Here is a 20,738-nt window from a genome sequence, read left to right as displayed (position 1 = left end):
GAATCAGGTGGCCTGCAAGACCAGACTGGGCAAGTAATTCAGCTACATACTTCAAAATATACTTTTTATAAAATTAAGTCACATTCATCTTGCTAGATAAATTCTGAGAATTTTGTGGGGTTTTTTTCCTACATATCAGTTGTATTAGTACTTTAAAGATTTTGTTCCAAGACCCTAAAAAATTATAATGATAAAAGACAACAATCACTTTTATAAAGTATGAAATACTGAGAGAAGCTCAGTTATTTAAGAACAATAACAAGAATTTACCAGTTGAAGTCTGTTTGAGCTGATCATGTTTTTCCTCTTAGCTAGACCCAATTTTCCAGCTTCCTCTTATCTATCTATGGTCAGCTTTCAAGCTCCTTAATAAAGTCTACTGAAGGGCCCCACTCTAACCTCCTGTGAAGTAGCACACAGTAGATATGGTATTCAGCGTTCTCCTGATTAATATATTATGCAAATGTAATTATAAATCTCAATAAAATTATTACTGATGCTAATTGAATGTTGTACAAACTAGTATCACACCATCAGACACTGTCAGCCAAAAATTCTCATTACCATAAAATACAAATGAAGTTGAAGCCTGCAGTATGAATCCACACAAGCATGCATATCTCAACTATTTCACACAGTAGCTGCATTTTTACCTTAAATGTACATTTCGTCTCCAGTAACTACTGCACTGCGTTCAAGCAGACCAGTTATAGAGAATTTCAATTGTAACAGAACCCAAGAACAACATCAGGATACCAGAAACTTCATCCCAGTTCAAGATACTCTGTTTTCATGTGGCAGCAAAATTGCCTGATTTTTCAGAACGACTCTTATTTCATCACTCTCTCTCAAACAGAGGGATTAGAAGATTTTTGATGCTGCTAATAATATTCTGTACATGTTAAATTGCACCGATCTGGTACGAGGGAATTGGGAAGTAATAATAGAGCCAAAACACGTTTGTGAAATGCTTATTGATCTGAATCGCACGAGTGCAGCCAAAATGTTATATAACACTTCCTAACCCACAGAAATCAGTACCTGCAACAGGAAGACACACTCTCAAAGTTAAAGTGAAAATCTAGGTTTTTTACATGATCTTCTCCAAAATGTTTTAGTGTGTTAGAGGTTTCCTGTTAGTTTCATCAAGGCACTGTAAGATACGTACATTCAGTTACAGAAGCAAAGAATCATCTGGGTTGGAAAAGACCTTGAAGATCACCCAGTCCGACCATTAACTGAACACTGACAGATCCCAACTACACCATATCCCTAAGATCTATGTCAACCCGACTCTTATTAAACACCTCCAGGGATGGGGACTCCACCACCTCCCTGGGCAGCCCATTCCAACGCCTAACAACCCGTTCTGTAAAGAAATGCTTCCTAATATCCAGTCTAAACCTTCCCTGGTGCAACTTGAGGCCATTACCTCTTGTTCTATCGCTTATTACTTGGTTAAAGAGACTCATCCCCAGCTCTCTGCAACCTCCTTTCAGGTAGTTGTAGAGGGTGCTGAGGTCTCCCCTCAGCCTCCTCTTCTCCAGACTAAACAACCCCAGTTCCCTCAGCTGCTCCTCGTACGACATGTGCTCCAGACCCTTCACCACCTTCGTTGCCCTTCTCTGGACACGCTCGAGTGATTCAATGTCCTTTTTGTAGTGAGGGGCCCAAAACTGAACACAGTCATCGAGGTGCGGCCTCACCAGTGCCGAGTACAGGGGTAAGATCCCTTCCCTGTCCCTGCTGGCCACGCTATTTCTGATACAAGCCAGGATGCCATTGGCCTTCTTGGCCACCTGGGCACACTGCTGGCTCATGTTCAGCCGGCTGTCAATCAACACCCCCAGGTCCCTCTCTGACTGGCAGCTCTCCAGCCACTCCTCCCCAAGCCTGTAGCACTGCTGGGGGTTGTTGTGGCCCAAGTGCAGCACCCGGCATTTGGCCTTATTGAAACTCCTACAGTTGGCCTCAGCCCATCGCTCCAGCCTGTCCAGGTCTGTCTGCAGAGCCTCCCTACCCTCGAGCAGATCAACACTCCCACCCAACTTGGTGTCATCTGCAAACTTACTGGGGGTGCACTCGATCCCCTCGTCTAGATCATCAATAAAGATGTTAAACAGGAGTGGCCCCAAAACCAAGCCCTGGGGGACACCACTCGTGACCGGCCGCCAACTGGATTTAACTCCGTTCACCACAACTCTTTGGGCCCGGCCATCCAACCAGTTTTTTACCCAGCGAAGCATATGCCCATCCAAGCCACGAGCAGCCAGTTTCGCCAGGAAACTAGGAGGAAGAAAGACACAAATACATTGATACAGGCACAGTTGCGGCAGGCAGCGACACAGAAGTATTACAGCAACACATTCAAAAGGTTAAGTAGGGAAATGGGCAAACTGTTTTGCATTCATGTAGATACTGTCAGAGTACAGAAGTTACTAACTCATTTGAAAATTATGGGACAGAAATTTTGGGTGTTGGTATATTAATAGAAAAAGTAGGAAAATGACAGAACAAGCAGAACAGGATAACACGACTCATCTCCCCAGGGAAACTGCACTGAGCAGTTTCTACGTTTGTTTGTGTTTCTAATGGAGCTGACATAATGGCATAATTGTTGATGACACATACTTTTTTTTTAAAATCTTAGTCATGGTAAGGTCAGACATCATCGTTTATTAGAAATCAGCTTTCCTTAATTGGCATTAATTCTGTGAGAAGGGATGCAAAGGTCTAGTTTGAAGTCAGATACTACAACACACAAGTGCTGCATTTCTTGCCCATGACATCCTCAGAACCCTTCTGATTTTTTGATAAGACACAAGTTAGTCCCACTTATGATATTCAAATGGGAATCATGATGTTTTATATTTCAGCATTCACAACTCTCCTAGGGCATTTGACTGTCAAAAGCGATCATGCAATTAGTAATACAGAATCTCAGATAAATATTTTCCAGGAACTATGGTTTAAAGCAACAAGATAAGCAAAGACTAAATCAATGTTTATCAAAGAGTTGCAACTTGACAATAATTTATTTTTTGGGTACGCTGGACAAAAGCCATCGCTGAAAATCATGGTTTTGTATTTAATTTCCTACACCTTTTGGGGTTTTGCATTCTTAGAAAGGAATACCAGCTATGTGATGCAAGTGAGTAGAAAGGGAACATTATTTGGAACTATTGCAATTAATCAGGCAGAAAACACGTAGACTATACTAATATTACACAACTTTCACTTCCTTAAACAGAACACATAATATTTAGAATTATTATGAGGAAATCCATGTTAGACTATGCAAACACTGGGAGCAAAATCTGAATTCCTTTGCATGTGCAATTCATCAAGACCAGATAATTTTTATCACAGTATTATGAATTGAGACAAAATCCTGTATGAAAACGTTTTAATAGATTTTTTTTTTTTTTTTTTTCACATGAGAAAGAGTACCACTGAAAGAATGAATTACAGCACTAGTAAAGGTATTGGTAACGAACTGACTAAAGGAGAGATGACAATGGATAGTGCTGAAAGAGGAAATAAAATCAGAGGAAGATATTTAGTGGTAATCCTCCAGGGTCAGTTTTGAAACTGATTTAACATTTTAGTTAATAACCTTCAAAAAATAAACGCAAGCTAATAAAATCTGTAGATATCACAAAGCTGGAAAGTAGCAGTAACAGCAGGGAAGACTGGAATATCAGACATACAGAAATGGCTAAATTGAAGAGTATAATAACAGAAATCAGATTAAATGTAACAGTGTAAAATGTAAATATCTGCCTGTTGAGTGTAACAGCAGAAACTTCACCTATACACTAAGAGCTTATCAACAGTAAATGACAGAGAAGGAACTGGGTACACCAAATAATTATATTATACCTGTAGTACCCTTTCAGTGTGATGGAACCATGGCTCTTGGTTTCACTAGAAGAAATATTCTAGCAGAGAGAAAAACACTGCAGTTAGAACACAAGTTCTTTCTAAAACGTCATCTGGAATATTATTTACAATCCTTGTCGTTACATTAAAGTTTCAGAAAGCTGAAAGTTGTCTGACAACTCTAAGAGTGAACAACAACTTGAAGAATGACCATACTCAAAATTGGCATGAAACGCTACTTCAAAAATTGTGATCTGTAAAAGAAATCCCTAAAATTTTAACTTATACATAAGAAGCTCCAATCAGGCTACCAAACACATGCCGAAATGTAACTGTAGCTCCAATACAAACAAATCAAAATGAAGTAGTCATCGTGATATGGAAATTCAGCTCTTCTTCATCACTAGTAAAGTCTTTAGAGTTAGACCCACGTGTAAATAAAGAAACATTATCTTTTCCAATTCTTCTATTTTGCAACACTTTCTCATGATCAAAACCAGTCTTTGAAATACAGCATATATGGATTTCTTATCTTTCCTTATTTATTGCAGTCCCCAAACCTACTAGCCTTTTTGGAAGTATTCATAATCTAAACGTTCCACTTACTCTCAGCTGTAGCTTGGCTGTTACTACACCTACAAAGTCAAAGACAAAATTAACCTGGACTGAAACGCCATAGCTCCATTGCTCTGCTGCAACAATGAAAATATGTCCATCACGTGAAATTACGCACCGTGTTTATTTTTCCCTACACCTGTATTCCACTTTCTTCATGTATTAAATGAGGATATGACTAGCTATCTTCAAAATCCCAGACAGAGCATGTAAAACTCCCATACACCTCAATGGGATGTCATCTGATGCCCAGTTGACCCTATTCACCACTTAACTGTCAAGAATCACTATGAGACAATTTCAAGCTCTTGCTTGCTTGGTTTTCGTAAAGCTCTCATGGCTTCTGCTTCTCACTGTGTCATCCGTGTGGCACTCTGTAAAATGACCTCTTTTCAGTCACTAAGACAGCCCTTTACATGCTTAACATGCAGCTGCAGACTGTAGAAAAGTTTTAATGTACCAGATTAGTCAGTATGGAAGTAGTTCTGGAAACAATTTCTCTTTTGCCAAGCAAAACTACTGCAGCATATACACAAGTAAGCATATTAAAAGTGAAGTGCTTGTATAAACATAACCTACCGATATATTTACATGTAAAATTAGCATTAGTCTATGATACCTCTGGCATCTGAGGAGGATTGTAAGAATACACTTTTTCTAGAAGATCACTGCACTAGAGATCAAAATTGCACTTTCATACTTTTACATGGGAATATTTTATAGCTTTTTTAAAATCAACTCTTCAGAAAAAACAATAGCTCTATTTAATACATAGGCCCCTATCATGTTAAATCACAGGAAGAAGATAATAATTTGCGGAAAAGAATATTAAAACAACACATTCATTATTCTTACAAAACAGAAATGAAGGAAAAAATAAAAGTGTATCCTAAAGAGTCTCTTCTCATAACCCATTCAGAATGTCTTCAGGTAGGTTCAACCTGTAAGACAATCTATATTCCAACCAAAAGCCAAGTAAACATGCAGGAATAAGCTAGACCAAATCTAAAGCATATGTCTACAGGTCTTCTACTCTGCCATGTAATAACAGACCTAAGACATAAATAGTCTGATATGTGTTTTCTGCTTTCATTGTTGTTACAAAACAAACAAAACATATTGACAAGCATGATCCAGATTTATAAGCACTGTAACATCTGCCTAAAACTCCTGACAGCAACAAACTGAGGAAGGAACTGTAGCCAGAGGCTATAAAGGAAGAAATGCATTTGTTCTAAATGCATCCCAGTATATCCAGTACCTACAGTAGCTTGGCAGAAAAACATCTCAGAACTGTCAAAACAATAAGAAAAATAAAGAGTGCACTGTTTGTTCAAACACATTAAAATTACACTTATTAAGAATAAAGGACAGTGTTATTGAAAGTCTTTGTATTCAAGTTGCATATGTAATACACTTTTTTTCTTTTAACATAAAGCATAAGGCACTACGCTTGCTTAAAAATGAAACAAATACATAATTTCTTTTAGTATCTCAGAGAGGCACTTAAGGCCTGACTTTTCAGCCACTAAACTTAAGCAGAACCCTAAAAGAGCTGTATTTGCAAAAAAGTAAATTCCTTTCTGTGCTAAAAGTTCAATTTCCTATACGAGGAAGACATAACTTTGTTACCGTTATACCAGATCAGATTTTAGCCCCTCCTTCCCTTTTTTTATTTCTCTTCTAGACAGTATGTTCTCTTTTGTACCTTTCTAATGCACTTTTCCTGGACTTAACACACTATATCTGATTAAAAATTACTGAGTTACAGTGGCAGTAATATCACTGCTTCCTGCTGCATGAGGAAAGGCTAAAGGCTGCCCCCCAATAGCTAATAAAGAAAAACTGAACAGCATAAACATCACTGCACCTGAGTCAATACAGATTTTAATACAACTTTTCAGATAAAGCTCCACAAGGTCTTGCTTCCCTGACCCCAACCACGAAGCCTTCCATAACTGAACCAAGCATGACCTTATGCAAGCATCTGCTTTGTAAGCAGTATTCTAATTTGCAGGATGTTAAGTGACCTATTTTTTTCTCATGGAAGAAGTTAAAACCTAGTAATATTTTGCTGTTATTAAAAAAAGAACATGGGGTAGGCTCTTCTAACAATACAACAGCTCTTCTAGGAAAATAACAGGGAAATGCTTACAGTAGAACAGCTTCAATGTACACAAGGTTATTTGGTCTGATACTTCCTCAATTGGCCTGTCAGGAATCAGATTCTTGCACTGATATCTTATTATAATTAAGGATATCTTAAATTTACTATGAAGAAAAGGAAGTATTACATTTAGTGGTTGGGGCAACAGCATTTTAATTCAGAAATTCAAACACCAGATTTCTACTTGTCAGATCTGAAAGTTCAGATAATGAAGATATTCTCACTCCAAATACATCAAATACTGGGAAGAATGCTCTAGCAAGAAACTAAGTGAAAGACAATGGTTTAAAACACTTCTTAGAATGTATTCAAGCATCCCAATGTTACGGCTTTATCTAACACTGCAGGAAGATCAAACAATAAAGCCAAGTTATTATTGCTTATTTATGCAATGACAAATCTTCATGGCACTCAAATTCAGATGATGATAGCAAATTTGTCTTGTGCAGCTTCTAATCTGATCTAATCTAATAATCATAGAATGGTGTGGGTTGGAAGGGACATTGAAGATCATCAAGCCATGGGCAGGGACACCTTCCACTAGACCAGGCTGCTCAAAGCCCCGTCCAACCTGGCCTTGAACACTGCCAGGGAGGGGACAGCCACCACTGCTCTGGGCAACCTGGGCCAGTGTCTCACCACCCTCACAGGAAAGAACTTCTTCCTTTTATCTAATCAAAATTTACCCTCTTTCAGTTTAAAGCCATTATCCCTCATCCTACCACTACATGCCCACGTGAAAGGTCCCTCTCCAGCTTTCCTGTAGCCTCCTTTAAATACTGAAAGGCTGCTATAAGGTCTCCCTGGAGCCTTCTCTTCTCCAGGCTGAACAACCCCAACTCTCTCAGCCTGTCCCCATAAGGGAGGTGCTCCAGCCCCCTGATCATCTTTGTGGCCTCCTCTGGACCCGCTCCAACAGGTCCATGTCCTTCTTATGTTGGGGGCCCCAGAGCTGGACACAGCACTGCAGGTGGGGTCTCACGAGAGCGGGAGAATCACCTCCCTTGACTGCTGGCCACACTTCTCTTGATGCAGCCCAGGATACAAGTGGCTTTCTGTGCTGCGAGTGCACATTGCTGGCTCACAGTCAGTTTTCCATCCACTAACACCTCCAAGTCCTTCTCCACAGGGCTGTTCTCAATCCACTCTTTGCCCAGCCTGTATTTGTGCTTGGGATTGCCCCGACCCATGTGCAGGACCTTGCACTTGGCCTTGTTGAACATAAACCCAATTGTATTTCCAACAGGAAGAAAGAAGCAAAAGGGCCCATAATCATAAATAAAGGCATTCTAAAGAGGAACCCGAGGAACACATAGGGTATTAATAAATGAGAATTTAAAACAATATGAAAGTAGGTAGTTATGAAATAAATACTGAGTTCACAAACAGATAATGAAATGGAAAGTTTGTAGAAGACAAAACATGAGGCAGTTAGTTTCCTTCTAAAAATAACAAAAAACTCGAGAATAATGAAGACTCCATCACACAACTGCCATCCTCATTTCTGCCTGCATCGTTATGAAATTTACAAACAAGAACAAAATCACTGAAAGTGTTAATTACCAACTCTATCCTCAGCCACCAAACAATGACCTAATTACACCCTCAGAACCACAGTCGCCAGGACTAAAAATTCAGAAATAAGGAATATGTTTTTGTCCTACTTTCCTGATGTTGATTTTGGATATCAAAGAAAGTAGTAGAAGAAAAATATTTCCAGGTCTGAAATAATCAGAAAAGAATGAGTGTAAAATTATAGCTTAACTCACACAAAAACAGCTTGCAAATGGGAATGTTTTGTCTTCAAAAGAAATTATTAAATTCTGAAAACACCTCCAACTTCATAAGACACTGAAACAGATCTCATATCAGAGCTATGACAGTTCTAATGTGGACTTTTTTTCCCACAATCACCACAGAAGTCAAATGAATCTTTATGCTAGAGGCAGCAGCATCTCTTGGAAAGTTCCATCATATTTAGCATCTACTGAGCCTTGTTATAAACATTATTACTTGGAAGGCAAGACCAGGGGTTTTTTTCTTCATATAAGACTTTTGGTATTAAGAATTTTCCCATTACAGCAGACAGTTAAAAAGGACCCTTTTCAATGAAAACTTTATTTCTTGTCTGTCTCATTTTCACTTCCAGAAGGGTTTACATACTTCTGTTTTATGACAACCACATCAAGTTCCTACCTAAACATACCATCTGACAGAGTGCTCACATCCATCTGCGTTTCAAGCAACTGCACCCAGAAGATATACCAATCCACATAAAAAAGAAAAACACCTTCACGGACACATTCCTCCTTTTCCTATGAGTCGTCTTTCTAATAAAGCTGTTAATTGTCCTAACTAACGGACTGGTGGGGACTAACCTGAAAGAACGGAGGGGTGTACTCCTCGTCTTGCTGGCCTTCCGCAAGTGACAGTAATCATGAATTTCCTGCCTTAGGAGGTAGGTATCAGACATGAAAAGGGAAGGGTTTGTTTCTGCGAGTATTATGGCTAACTACATTTAAAATATCCCATCTCCAACTGCTTCTTGTGTCTCTTTTTCTTTAAAATCAGAGTTGAATAAATTGACAGCTATCTCAAGTACCACTCGATAGATATAGGGGAAAAAACAGGTGTGTGACTAGCATAGATTTTACTGGAAAGACCAGCTTAAAGTTATTTCCTCCTATTCTCCTTCTCCATCAAGCAGATAGGAGAATTGACCCAGGTTAGTTAAAATTTGAAGTTACTTTAACTTGGACTGGTGTCCTCATTCAGTTCACTGCACAGCCCCACAACCCTTTGTTTCAGCAGAGCAAAAGGGATGTTTGGAGCTTGGGTCTTGGAGAGAGAGGAACAATGGGAGAAAAAAGGCTGACGGATACGTTTGTAAAAGCACCTCTGCCGAAAGGACTACTCAAGGCTACTATCGCTTAAGGCACTCCTGTTATGGTCTCTAAATTCCTTCTGCTCGAATAACACAGAATATGGGGCTATGCTAGCTCAGTCACCCATTACAGAGCTTTCACTTAAATTAACACCCCCACTGGACACAACACTGTAAGAAACCATTTGCCTTCTACATGATAGCACAGCCAGTGTAATCCACTAGCTCTTGGCACTCCAAGCATATATGGGTCTTTTATTCCGAAATACTTCTAGGTCATCACAGGCTCCTTCAGAAATCCTACCAACAAATTCTAGTCAAACAGCATTAACCTCATACAGGCTTCACTGCAGGTCAGATGCCACCCTGAGGGGGTACTATGGGAGCAGCTGCCAGCATTTGTAACGTATAGAGTCACGGGGCAAGACAAAAGCACGGAGTCTATAAAGATGACCTGTTTCCAGCCCCTCCTCAGTGGAAAAATGGAGAGGAAACACAGAGCCTAGTCTCACAGAGCTCTCCTACCTATGTAAAGGAATACTTTGTAAGGAAGCACTAGCTTACCAAATACTCACTAAAATAACTTTCTGTCCTGCAGTTTTCCATGTAAAACTAAACCATGCAACATTTCAAAGCAATACATTTTCAGTAGACTATCAAAATAATCTTATGTTATTTTTTCCTTATTTTTCTAGCCCCATTTCCTTCGCACTCAGCACTTTGTAAGGACATCTTCATGTGTGTGTTCACCATTATGTCTGTTGCAAAGTTTGGTAAACACTTAAAATATGTTGTTGCTTTCTTTCAAACCCACAATTACGGTTCACTTTACCAAAGGCCAGAGCGCTTGGCTCATCCTTGTGCCAACTCAACTCAGACATACCGCGCAATGCAGCTAACTCCCTAGATGGGCCTTCCACCCCCAAATTTTCCACTTAAGCAAATTAATGATCAGGAAAGATAGGATACACCCAGAAGACAGAAAACCACTTATTCAGCAAGTCAAAAATGGATATGCTGGCACCGAAACTTATAGTTGAAAGTGAAATGCATCCTACAAAGAATCCCAGATTTCAGCTGCTTGCTAACTACAGTAAATATTTCAGGGATGTCCCTAAGTTGATTTTTACTGAGGACAAATAGTACCTTCTTGTTAAAAGCAAAGAAGAGTCTGGCTTGATAGGGAATAGATAGTTCTTTTATCCGTCTAACGGATTTATTCCCTTATGTTCAATATTCCTCAGAAAGGATGTCACTTCCACAGAGAATTCTGTTGCTCTACATTTTAAGAACTCAAATGTTCTAGTGAACACCAACTTAAGTTTCAGAAGTTGATGAAGAAAATGGAAAAGGAAGGAAAAAAAAAAAATGCATCTGGTGATTCAGAATGCTAAAATTCTTCAGAGACAGTGGCAACTAGAAATCCAGAAACACACTGATCAAACTAACCGTAATCTCCATACCTTATGGAGGTAGGTGTGTTTACGCTTTGCACACCTATCTTTTCACATGCAAAAGACAACATCTGAAATGTATGTAACTTGAGAGCTTGCCCTGTAGTCTTAACTACCCTCCCATAAACTTAACCAACAAAAAGCATAATTAACATAGGTGTTTCATAATCGTTCCAACATATTTTCTTAGTAAGAAGTGAGGATTGTTTTACCATTCAATAGAAAAAGAAGACTGTTTAACATGGGTGTGTGCCAATATATGAAAACTATTTTAAATGAATATTTTTGCAGTGGTCCAGAGGATCATGAGCCTAAATATGTTGAACACTCCCTAGATGCAAATTCGTTCTGCACTGAATCACTGTGCAACCCTGCACAGAACAAATAGATGGAGGAAAGAAAGTCAAGATGAAAATTATTTAAGCACGTTAACACTTATAATTCCGTACTATTCAAGAAGCTGGAATGTCCCAAATGAAATTTAGGACAGAGACAGGTTTACATGCACTCTTACTAAAGTAAGGGCTGTCTCAGAAGACAGTACAGAAGGCAGCAGCACAGACACACTGAAGGGGCATGCAAAGCCACAGGTGGCACGCACAGTGTGCCTAGCTAGGACTAGTATGTGCCCAGAGGGTATCTTCTGCAACCATCAGGGGAAATTTCTACCAGTGGCAACCAGGCCTTCTAAATTCTTTTTTACTTAAAGGATTTAGACAAAACCAAGCATTTTATACCTCAATTTCCACCTTACATAAAATGGAGAGAAAACCTGGCTTACCAATAAAATAATTAAGGAGTTAAAGTCTCAGTTATAGGAAAAACAAATTTTACATGTTTGAGGTAACGCAACATGCATAAATAAATTGTAGCTACCTAGTTTAAGTCGGTAAGGGTTTACTCCAGCCCACACGTCGATATTTGATAATGCATGCAAATACAAGCTTTTAACATATGCCATGAGGAACTAAGTAACACCACAACCTTGAAACTGAAATTAATATTAATGCATGTAGAGGCTGTTTTCAGCCAAAGCCAAAAAAAAAAAAGGTGCTACAAATCTATAAAATACAAATTGATGTTGATTCCTAATGCACGTAATATCTTACCCTGTATGATACTACAGTTTGCAGAAAACTGGCACACGACAATATTTAACCTTGGCCTACAAGCAGGCATCACTTCGTTAGTACAAATTAGTAATTTAAGGTATCAGGGGTAGGTATAAGCTTTTCATGAACTCCCAAGGAAGTTGTGCATTTGTGAGAGATATACATACATACTTCGTTCCTCACTATGAACACCTGCACGTATACTTAACTTAGATAAAGTTCTCTTTCTAAAGCTAGTCTTGGAGCTGTCAATGTCATTTCGTAATGCCAGCGCTGGTGCATTTATAACAATAGCAATAGCTAAGATACACATTAAAGAGAAGGGCATTTTATTAACGTTCTGAGCCATCATTTAACTATCAGGTAAAATACCACATCATTTGTTCACAGAAATTAATTGATCAGAAATGAGAAATTATCAAAGCTTTATGTTTTGATTGATGTGATCTCATTCTATCACATATTTATTTAAACTAAAAGTGGATAAAGAGAGGAGTTGCACACTGAGAATAATGTCAGAAATGCAATTTTTAAAAGGTACAAAAACATTCAAAGAAAAATAAAGTTATCGAAGTACAACATTATGCGTGGTTAATGTGAAAATCTATCCTGAAAGAACTGGGGCACTAAAAGGAAACAAACCGAAACAATGTGCTATCTCACTGTATGAAAAAAGCCTGGAACAAAACATGCCTAAAGCACGACTTCTAGCTCACTAGCTGCAACTCAGATCAAATCCTGATGCATTCTGCCTATTCATACGAAATACCACCACTACCACAGCTGTTACATTAGCCATCATTTAGTAGTATTTTCCTTCTTCTCCTATGTCCTTTCCTGTGTGCAACACACTCCCAAAAAGGATGTGGCCACCACAGTTAAACTTTCAGGAAAAGAGCATTAGTGGTATTTAGATGATGTGTTTTCTTTTCCTTTCTTTTGCTTTAGCAGTTGCAAATATCCTAATAAAACTAACAGTGGAATGGGTCTCATTTCAAAGACTGATCATTTAACATACACTCAAGTGCTCTTTACATTTTTAATCTTTGCAAAACATCCCCTTATAAACAAGCATTGTATTACAGCTGTATTAATGATAAAATGCCAAAGTGGTATTCAGAAGTTGGAACCTCACTGGCAAAGCCACAAATCAAACAACAAAGGACTGGGAATGTATAGGGACTTTTTTTCTTTTGGTAAACATTCATATTAATAAATATGCAAGCATAATAATTAGCATGTTGTTTTGAACAGCAATGGTAGTGAATTTTCTATCAAAATTTTACATCAACATCTATTTCATCTTGGGGACACTATTAGAGGATGGAAACATCACATCTGCTGCATATTACAGACTAACAGTGCTGAATTACACAGGTTTTGATCAGTTTTGCAGGAAAAGGTAGAGATGGTGGGCATCTGGTCTTCTGGGAAGAGTTACTACCACATATGCAGACTGACTGGGTAAAATACAGCAGTTTATGTAGTACATTAAGTACTCTTCACCTAGTAACAGGAGATCTCAACAGTTTACCCACAAACACATTTTAAAAGTTAAATCCAAATTAAACTGAATACAAAACCCTTTCACATCAGGTTCTAAGTGAACAAACAGTTTCTCAGAAATAACACAGTTGAAGTCTTCAAAATTCAAGAAAACTGCTCAAGGAAAATATTCTGCTTTGGTTTTTCCACAAAATGTTATCACAAAGAGCAATTTTTAGCAGGTAGACACACTTCTTCAACAAAACTATCAAGACTTCAAAATATTCCAGAAGGGCAATTTGCAGCTTAGCAGCATCCCACTTTGAAGCACTCCTAGCTACAGCTCTTTCATGAAAAGCCACAGTCACAAACAAAACAAAACACAACCCAGTAACAAACCAAACCCAACCACAATACACCTTTTGGACAAAGAAACTCCACCGCTTTCTGGAGTGAAGCAGCCAAATGGGAACAGTAAAAGAAGGAATGGCCAGTATAGCCTCTGATTAAGAGCGATGGATGGATGTATCAAATGAACTTGTTCTGCAACTTCATGATTCAGCTTAAACAACAGGGAATTTTCCTCTTGATTTCTGTCAGAGTACATTTATTGAGTGCATTTGAAAATTCTGCCTCTTGTAAGGTAATCTTCTGCTCTGCATACAAGAACTACCATGGAACCCAGTAGAGAATGATACATTAAAGAAAAGATGACACTATCTTTGTGTAAAAATCAATCATGGCCTCCAAAAAAAAATAGATACAAACAACTTATTATTTTCCCTTGAACAGAATATATTTTCTTTTCTATACCAAGATAAAGATAAGTACCACAATATACATAGTTCACTTATTTAGCAAAGTGCCCTCACTTCATTTTAAAGAAATTCATTGAGCCCAAAAGAAAATGGTGAAAAAAATCCAAAGCAGACCACACAATGCTGTATTTTCAATTTCCATACAGACTGAACAAATCAATTAAAGAAACAGAATCTGACCCTCCAATAAACCTTTCAAAGTTGATCATATTTCACAAACAGGCTTCCAGTTTTGCTTTTATAAATTACGGATCATTAACTTTGAAACATGCCAGTGTGCAAGATTCATCACATGCATTCAGATATCCATTCATGTCTCTGGCCATATGCTACAAGATTAGCCACAGTTCTTGATAACCACAAGATGTAGGCAGGTCAGTTCTATCATGCTTAATATTACAGCAAATACTTGTTACTAGCTTAAACTCTAACAGGAATTGTTTTCGTTCCATCAAATAACTGCTTATAACTCCCAACAGGAATTTGGAGCTCAAGTTACTTACCTGTGAACATAATGCAACTGATGAACTGAATCAATAGCTATCACCATTTCAGCCAAATAAAAACGAGCCATATCTTCAGGTAGTCTGTCCTCAAACTTGCTGAGCAATGTAAGCAGGTCTCCTCCAACGTAGTAATCCATAACCAGGTACTATGGAGGGGGAATGATAAGAAAACATGGAGCGGGGGGAAACAATGAGTGAATCAGAGACTGAAAAGTAATTTAAGGATAAAAATTTATTGCAAAAATTATTACAGGCATTAAAAAAGCTAACCAAGAAGCTTAGATGTTCTGAAAAAAAGTAGCTGGTTCAGCCTCATTTTAATATTTAACCTACTTGAACATGTTTCATATTTATACCTCCCCAACTACAGTAAGCCTCATGACAAAATAGTATCAGCTTCATCCACTGTCCCATCACCAAACATAAAATATTCATATACTCTGGATTCCCTTGTAAAAACAATACCCTTTGATAGAATGCAAAAGGAGTAAAGGATTAAAGCACAGACCTATAGAAACAAAACCAATTGTGTTAACTTGTGCTCTCATATAAGGGCTCTAATTTCCCAGGCTTCCCTCTCCTTTTTTTCCTACTTACTTAATTTCCCATTAAACAAATTATTTTGGAGAGTAAAATTTTTAGACTACTCAGATTAAGGCAAAGATTAAGAGGCTCCCAGTGGCTCACAGTACAATTCCAGATATTGTTGACACTGTGCATAATACAGGATCTGCCAGCATACAGTGGAAGGAGTCACCTTGTCTAGTTGAACTGATAAGAAAAAATACACTTGATTTCTGATTTATTAATGAAACATAAAACCTGCTTGCCATTCAATCAGGTGCAAAGAGTTCAAAGAGATGAGAACCTTTCTCCATTTTACTATATTATGACAAAACAAAATGCCACTTTCTTTAGAGACATGGTCAAAATGACTGGACAAAATAAACTTCAGAAGAGTGGGAAATTCACGATTAATATCTTTTTCATCTTAGTTTAGTTTGTTTTAATTGTGGAACAGTAACTGGAAGGGCAAATGGAAAAAAAAAATCAAACTAATTATAACTAACAAACTAATTATAAGCAATCTAATTTAACACTCACTGCTATGACATAAGTTTCAAACATCGTTGTGGACAGACTAATTACAATGGTTTCCCACTAAAGTATATAGTGTCTGAAAGCTTTTGCCTGGAGTTCCAAGCCCTGCTTCCAATAAGGCAGCATAAATACACATTTGAAGCAGTGACTCTTAACAATAGTGTATAATAAATCACAAATTAAAAAAAAATATTAAAGATGCAATAATGTATATCCCAATTTAAACTTCTGATAAAGCAACTTAAAGGGACTTTTTATAAGTAGTCGTCCTCATTTGTTCAAGTCTTTCCCACCTTCAGAAAAAGAAATGTGGAAAAAACTCTGCAAAATTATACCAGCTGCAAGGAAGATGTGGGGCAGGCAGAAATCTTACACTTGTTTCTTTTCCCTCAGATCTTCCATAACAATAAAGGTGATGAACAAAGATTTTAACAATTTGATACAGAATAACCTAAGCATCTGCATTAATTCCAAGTGCATGAAGAAAGTACAAAATTCATTTCCACAAAATTTTAAATGTGCTGACAGTCAGATTTTTCATCTGTTGCTTTGTGACATGAATAGTAAACTTCTTAAATTAGGCTCACAAGCCTTACACAAGATAAATATCTTCTATTCACTGGTGTTCCTACGCTCCCTCTGAAACAAGATCTACAGTACTAGTTTTTCATGTTTTACAGTTTTAGAAAATACATTAAGCCTTTGGAACTTAATATAATGATTATTAACTGATACACTGTATAGAGATCTGCAAGAGCTTAACTTACTGCTTTTAAAATATATTGAAAAAAACCTCTTAAGATTCTCATAACTGATGTGGAATCTCTGCACTCATTCTTCAGCATTTTTAAAACCAGTACAACTCAGTTACTGGATATACCAAAATGATTAAATTTTGGCTCTTACAACACAGGAGTCAGCACCTCCCATTCTGCAAGAGCAACACAGTAGCCTAATGACAAGGAAATCTTCAACTCCTCAAACATGCCAACACTTAAAACTGTAACTCACAGTATTAGGTTGTGAATTGGAAGTTAAACACATGCATAGGAATCAAAGCTATGTTTAACAACTAAATTTTTAATAAAACAATTTAGTCAATGCATAGCATCCCATCCAACGTCAATGATACGTGTCCTTAAAAAAACCCAGCTTTTTTTAAAAAAAAAAAGCTTTAAACATACTTTCTAAAAATTCACACAATCATCCAGATCTATTCAAGTCTTAAATACTTCTCAAAATACTTCCAAGAGAAAGAGGAAGCACAGATTTAAGGACAGTAACTGCTAGTAACTAGCGGAAGTTTAACATGGGCATGTAATTTTAAACGACAGACTCATTTAGGTTCGAAGAGACCTCTTGAGATCATCTACCCCAAACTCATCTACTCAAGTAGGGTCACCTAGAGGAGGCTGATGAGGGGACTTTGTCCAGTTGGGTTCTGAGTATCTCTAAGGATGGAGACTCCACAACTCTTACAGGTAACATGTTCCAGTGTTTGACCACCCTCACAGTAAAAAAGTGTTTTCTTGTGTTCCATGTGTTCCAGTTTGTGTCCATTGTCTCCTGTCCTGTCACCAGGCACTACTGAGAGGAATCTGGTTCCCTTGTCCTCATTCTTTCCTGTCAGGTATTTATACACATTAATGATAACCCCCAAAACCCTTCCCTTATATGGGCTGAAAAATCCCAGCTCTCTCAGCCTTTCCTTACATGACAGATGTTGCAGTACCTTAATCATGTTTCTGGCCTTGCATGGGACTTGCTTCAGTAGCTCCACCTCACTTTTGCTCTGCAGAGCCCAGAACAATATTTCAGATGCAGCTGCACCGGGGCTGAGCAGAGAGGAAGGACCTCCACTGACCAGCTGGCCCAGAAAACTCTTGGCCTTTTTTTGCGGAGAGGGTGTATTGCTGGCTTATGGTCAGCTTGTTATCCACCAGGACCTCAAGCAAAGCTGCTTTCCAGCCACTTGGCCCCCAGAATGTACTGAGTTTGTTTTATTCCAACCCAACATGCAGGGCACTGCATTTCCCTTTATTGAACTTCATGAGACTTCTCTCTGCGCAGTTCTCCAGTCTGTCGAGGTCCACTCCGAATGATGGCACAGCCATCTGGCATATCAGCCACTTCTCCCTGCTTTTCATCATCTGTGAACTTGCTGAGGGGGCACTCCATCCCATTGCCCAGGTCGTTAATGAAGATGTCAGCCCCAGTATTGAGCCCTGGGGTACACCACCACTGACTGGCCTCCAGCTGGGCTTTGTGTCACTGATCACCCCTGGGCCTAGCAGTTCAGACAGTTTTCAAGCCACCTCACTGTTGCTTCTTTAATGCATACTTTGTCAGCTTATCTATGATGATGTACAGCAGACAGTGTCAAAGGCATTACCAAAGTCAAGGTAAACATCTACTGCTCAATCTACACAGATTTATTTTTTTTTTTTAAAGGCCACTTCTGTTATATTTTATTTTACTAAAAAGCATATAGAACTAGTGGTACATTCACACTAAAATGAGGAAAAACAGCATTACTGATCTTTTCCCCAGCAGGCTGCAAAACTAGCTCCAGTTAGCAGACTATCAAAGATAAAAAACAGAAGCTGCTCTGTGCTTAGTGAAATAAGGAAACTGGCAAGATTAAAACAAATTCTAGTGGGCTGTTGTGGAATATATAACATTTTCTTTGAAATACTGTTAATAGTAAGATCACAATTACATAAAACATGAGATTATTTTTACTGTCCACATTAACAAAGAACGAAGCTGGCTGGGAGGTATTTAAGCCAACAGTCAGATTCACAAATGCAGAGCCCTGTTTCTATATAAACTCCACCAAAGCCTCCAAGTATCTGAGCTGACAGAACAGAAAGCAATATAATGGCAAAAAGCATTGCAATTCTGCAAGTACTCCATGCATAGCTCTCCTTTATTGGACACACTGAGGGAAAAAAAAAGATGAAGACTGCATAGTGGTTTTTTAAGAAAACATTAGAACTTATTAATAATATAGAATCCAAAGCACAGTGCAATAAAACCCGAATAAGCAAAATCTGTCAATGCGTAGTTGTTTACTTTTTCAGACATAAATATTATCAAAAGTGTATCACAATCGAAACACATTTTAAGTGGGAAAGATTTCATAGAAAATTGGCACTTTTCCCCCATAGTAGCTTCTTTTTGCAAGTCTTTCAAAACACTTGTAAACTAAATAACATTAAATATTAAAGAAACACTTTCATCTACAATTAGAGCTTCCAACTCTTATTTATGAACATTTAGTTGTATTCTTCCATTCTGCAAGAACATTTTATTGCTTTATGACATCTTAGTGGGTTTAAGTCCTCAAAAAACCAAAGACAAATCAAAATGAACTGTTGTTCCAAAACAGGGCTACTCCCTATTTCTAAGTGTAAACCAGTAATCAGCAATGTTAATCACAAAAATTAACATTAAATAGAAAATTTATGTAAGTGCACTTTTTATGAATTCAATTAAACTGGAGTGATGAATTATAAGAAAGAAGATGCAGAAAGACCAACATTTATCAACAAATGCAAAGTGGTTTAGAGAACAACACTGCATTCCTGAGATATTTATAGCAAAACTCTGACAGTTTCTGACCACTCTCCACCCTTCAGAATCTCACACACAAAATCACAGATCCTCACGGTCTGCGGTCCAGAACACAAAATTAACAAATAAAGAAACTATACTTCTGTCTCAGATCACAACTAAGAATCTGCATTTCCATCTATATATACATAAAAGCAACACTCACTAAATAGTTTTCGTCCTGGAATGCATAATGTAATGTTGTGATCCACTGGTTATCTCCATTCACTAACACGTCTCTCTCTTCTCGAAAACAGGCTGTCTGAAGGGGAGAAAAATAATTACAGGCTTTAAGTGAAATATATAAACATTCTGCAAGTTGACTATGTTTTAGCATTGGGGGGGGTGTGTGTGTGTGTGTGTGTAATCTAAACTGCCCCTCAGTTAAAAAGTCATTTACTACAGTCTCCAGACATACCCAAATCTAGAAAAACTAGGCATCAAAAAAGTTCATCTTCTTCAAATTTAAACAGTTGTAGTTCTCTGTATTGTTAAGTGATGCAAAGGGAGAAACAAGCTGCTGCTTCCTATTGTCAAAAAATCCCAGGTCAAAATCTTATCTTTTTTGTACGTATAGATATTGAAATAAAGCATCAATAATGACAGAACTGCAATATAAAATGGAAGAAAACAATCAATAATGGCATTATATAATTATAACTGCAACAGGAGTTAAAGAACTAGAATTTGGAATCTTGTGTCATTGTTGTATCTCATGATGCTGTTAGCTTTACACTTGAATTTTCATATAAGCAACGTTCTTCTTTTCATTTGAAAGTAGCTGCCAATAACTTCCATGTAGTCCTAATCTGATAATCATTAACCAGTTGGGGTTTTCTCCCCACTTTTTGCTCAGAAAAAGTAGGACAGAACTGAATATTGCTCTTGCCAGATATAAGCTGTTGATAAGACATCCAGGAGGACATCCCCTCAATATACTGGAAAGAAACACAGGTGGCAAAAGGTGCCTTCACAGCAAGTGGAACAGAAGAGGACAAGAACTGTCAAGAAATGCTAAGGAATACCTAACAGAAGAAGGAGAACACACGTTCATATGAAACAAAAGAAGATTTAATGTGAAGAAAATAACCAACTGGAA

The 20,738-nt window shown here is 37.9% G+C and overlaps 1 protein-coding gene across 8 annotated transcripts in view; it reads right to left on the bottom strand.

Annotated features, from left to right (window-relative positions):
- The window catches only part of CDC42BPA (CDC42 binding protein kinase alpha), a 191,502-nt gene that overhangs the window by 97,158 nt on the left and 73,606 nt on the right, over nucleotides 1-20,738 (bottom strand). For all 8 annotated transcript variants that reach the window (XM_074817748.1, XM_074817752.1, XM_074817751.1 and 5 more), the window contains exons 5-6: nucleotides 19,806-19,901; nucleotides 14,921-15,069 (exon numbers count right to left, since the gene is read on the bottom strand). In XM_074817748.1, the coding sequence (XP_074673849.1) occupies nucleotides 14,921-15,069; nucleotides 19,806-19,901 (245 nt within the window). The remainder of the gene's footprint in view (nucleotides 1-14,920; nucleotides 15,070-19,805; nucleotides 19,902-20,738) is intronic.

Source organism: Strix aluco, chromosome 3 (genome assembly GCF_031877795.1).
Source record: "Strix aluco isolate bStrAlu1 chromosome 3, bStrAlu1.hap1, whole genome shotgun sequence".
NCBI lineage: Eukaryota > Metazoa > Chordata > Aves > Strigiformes > Strigidae > Strix > Strix aluco.
The sequence above is the reverse complement of the archived record's forward strand: the minus strand, read 5'-3'. Positions and strand labels throughout refer to the sequence as shown.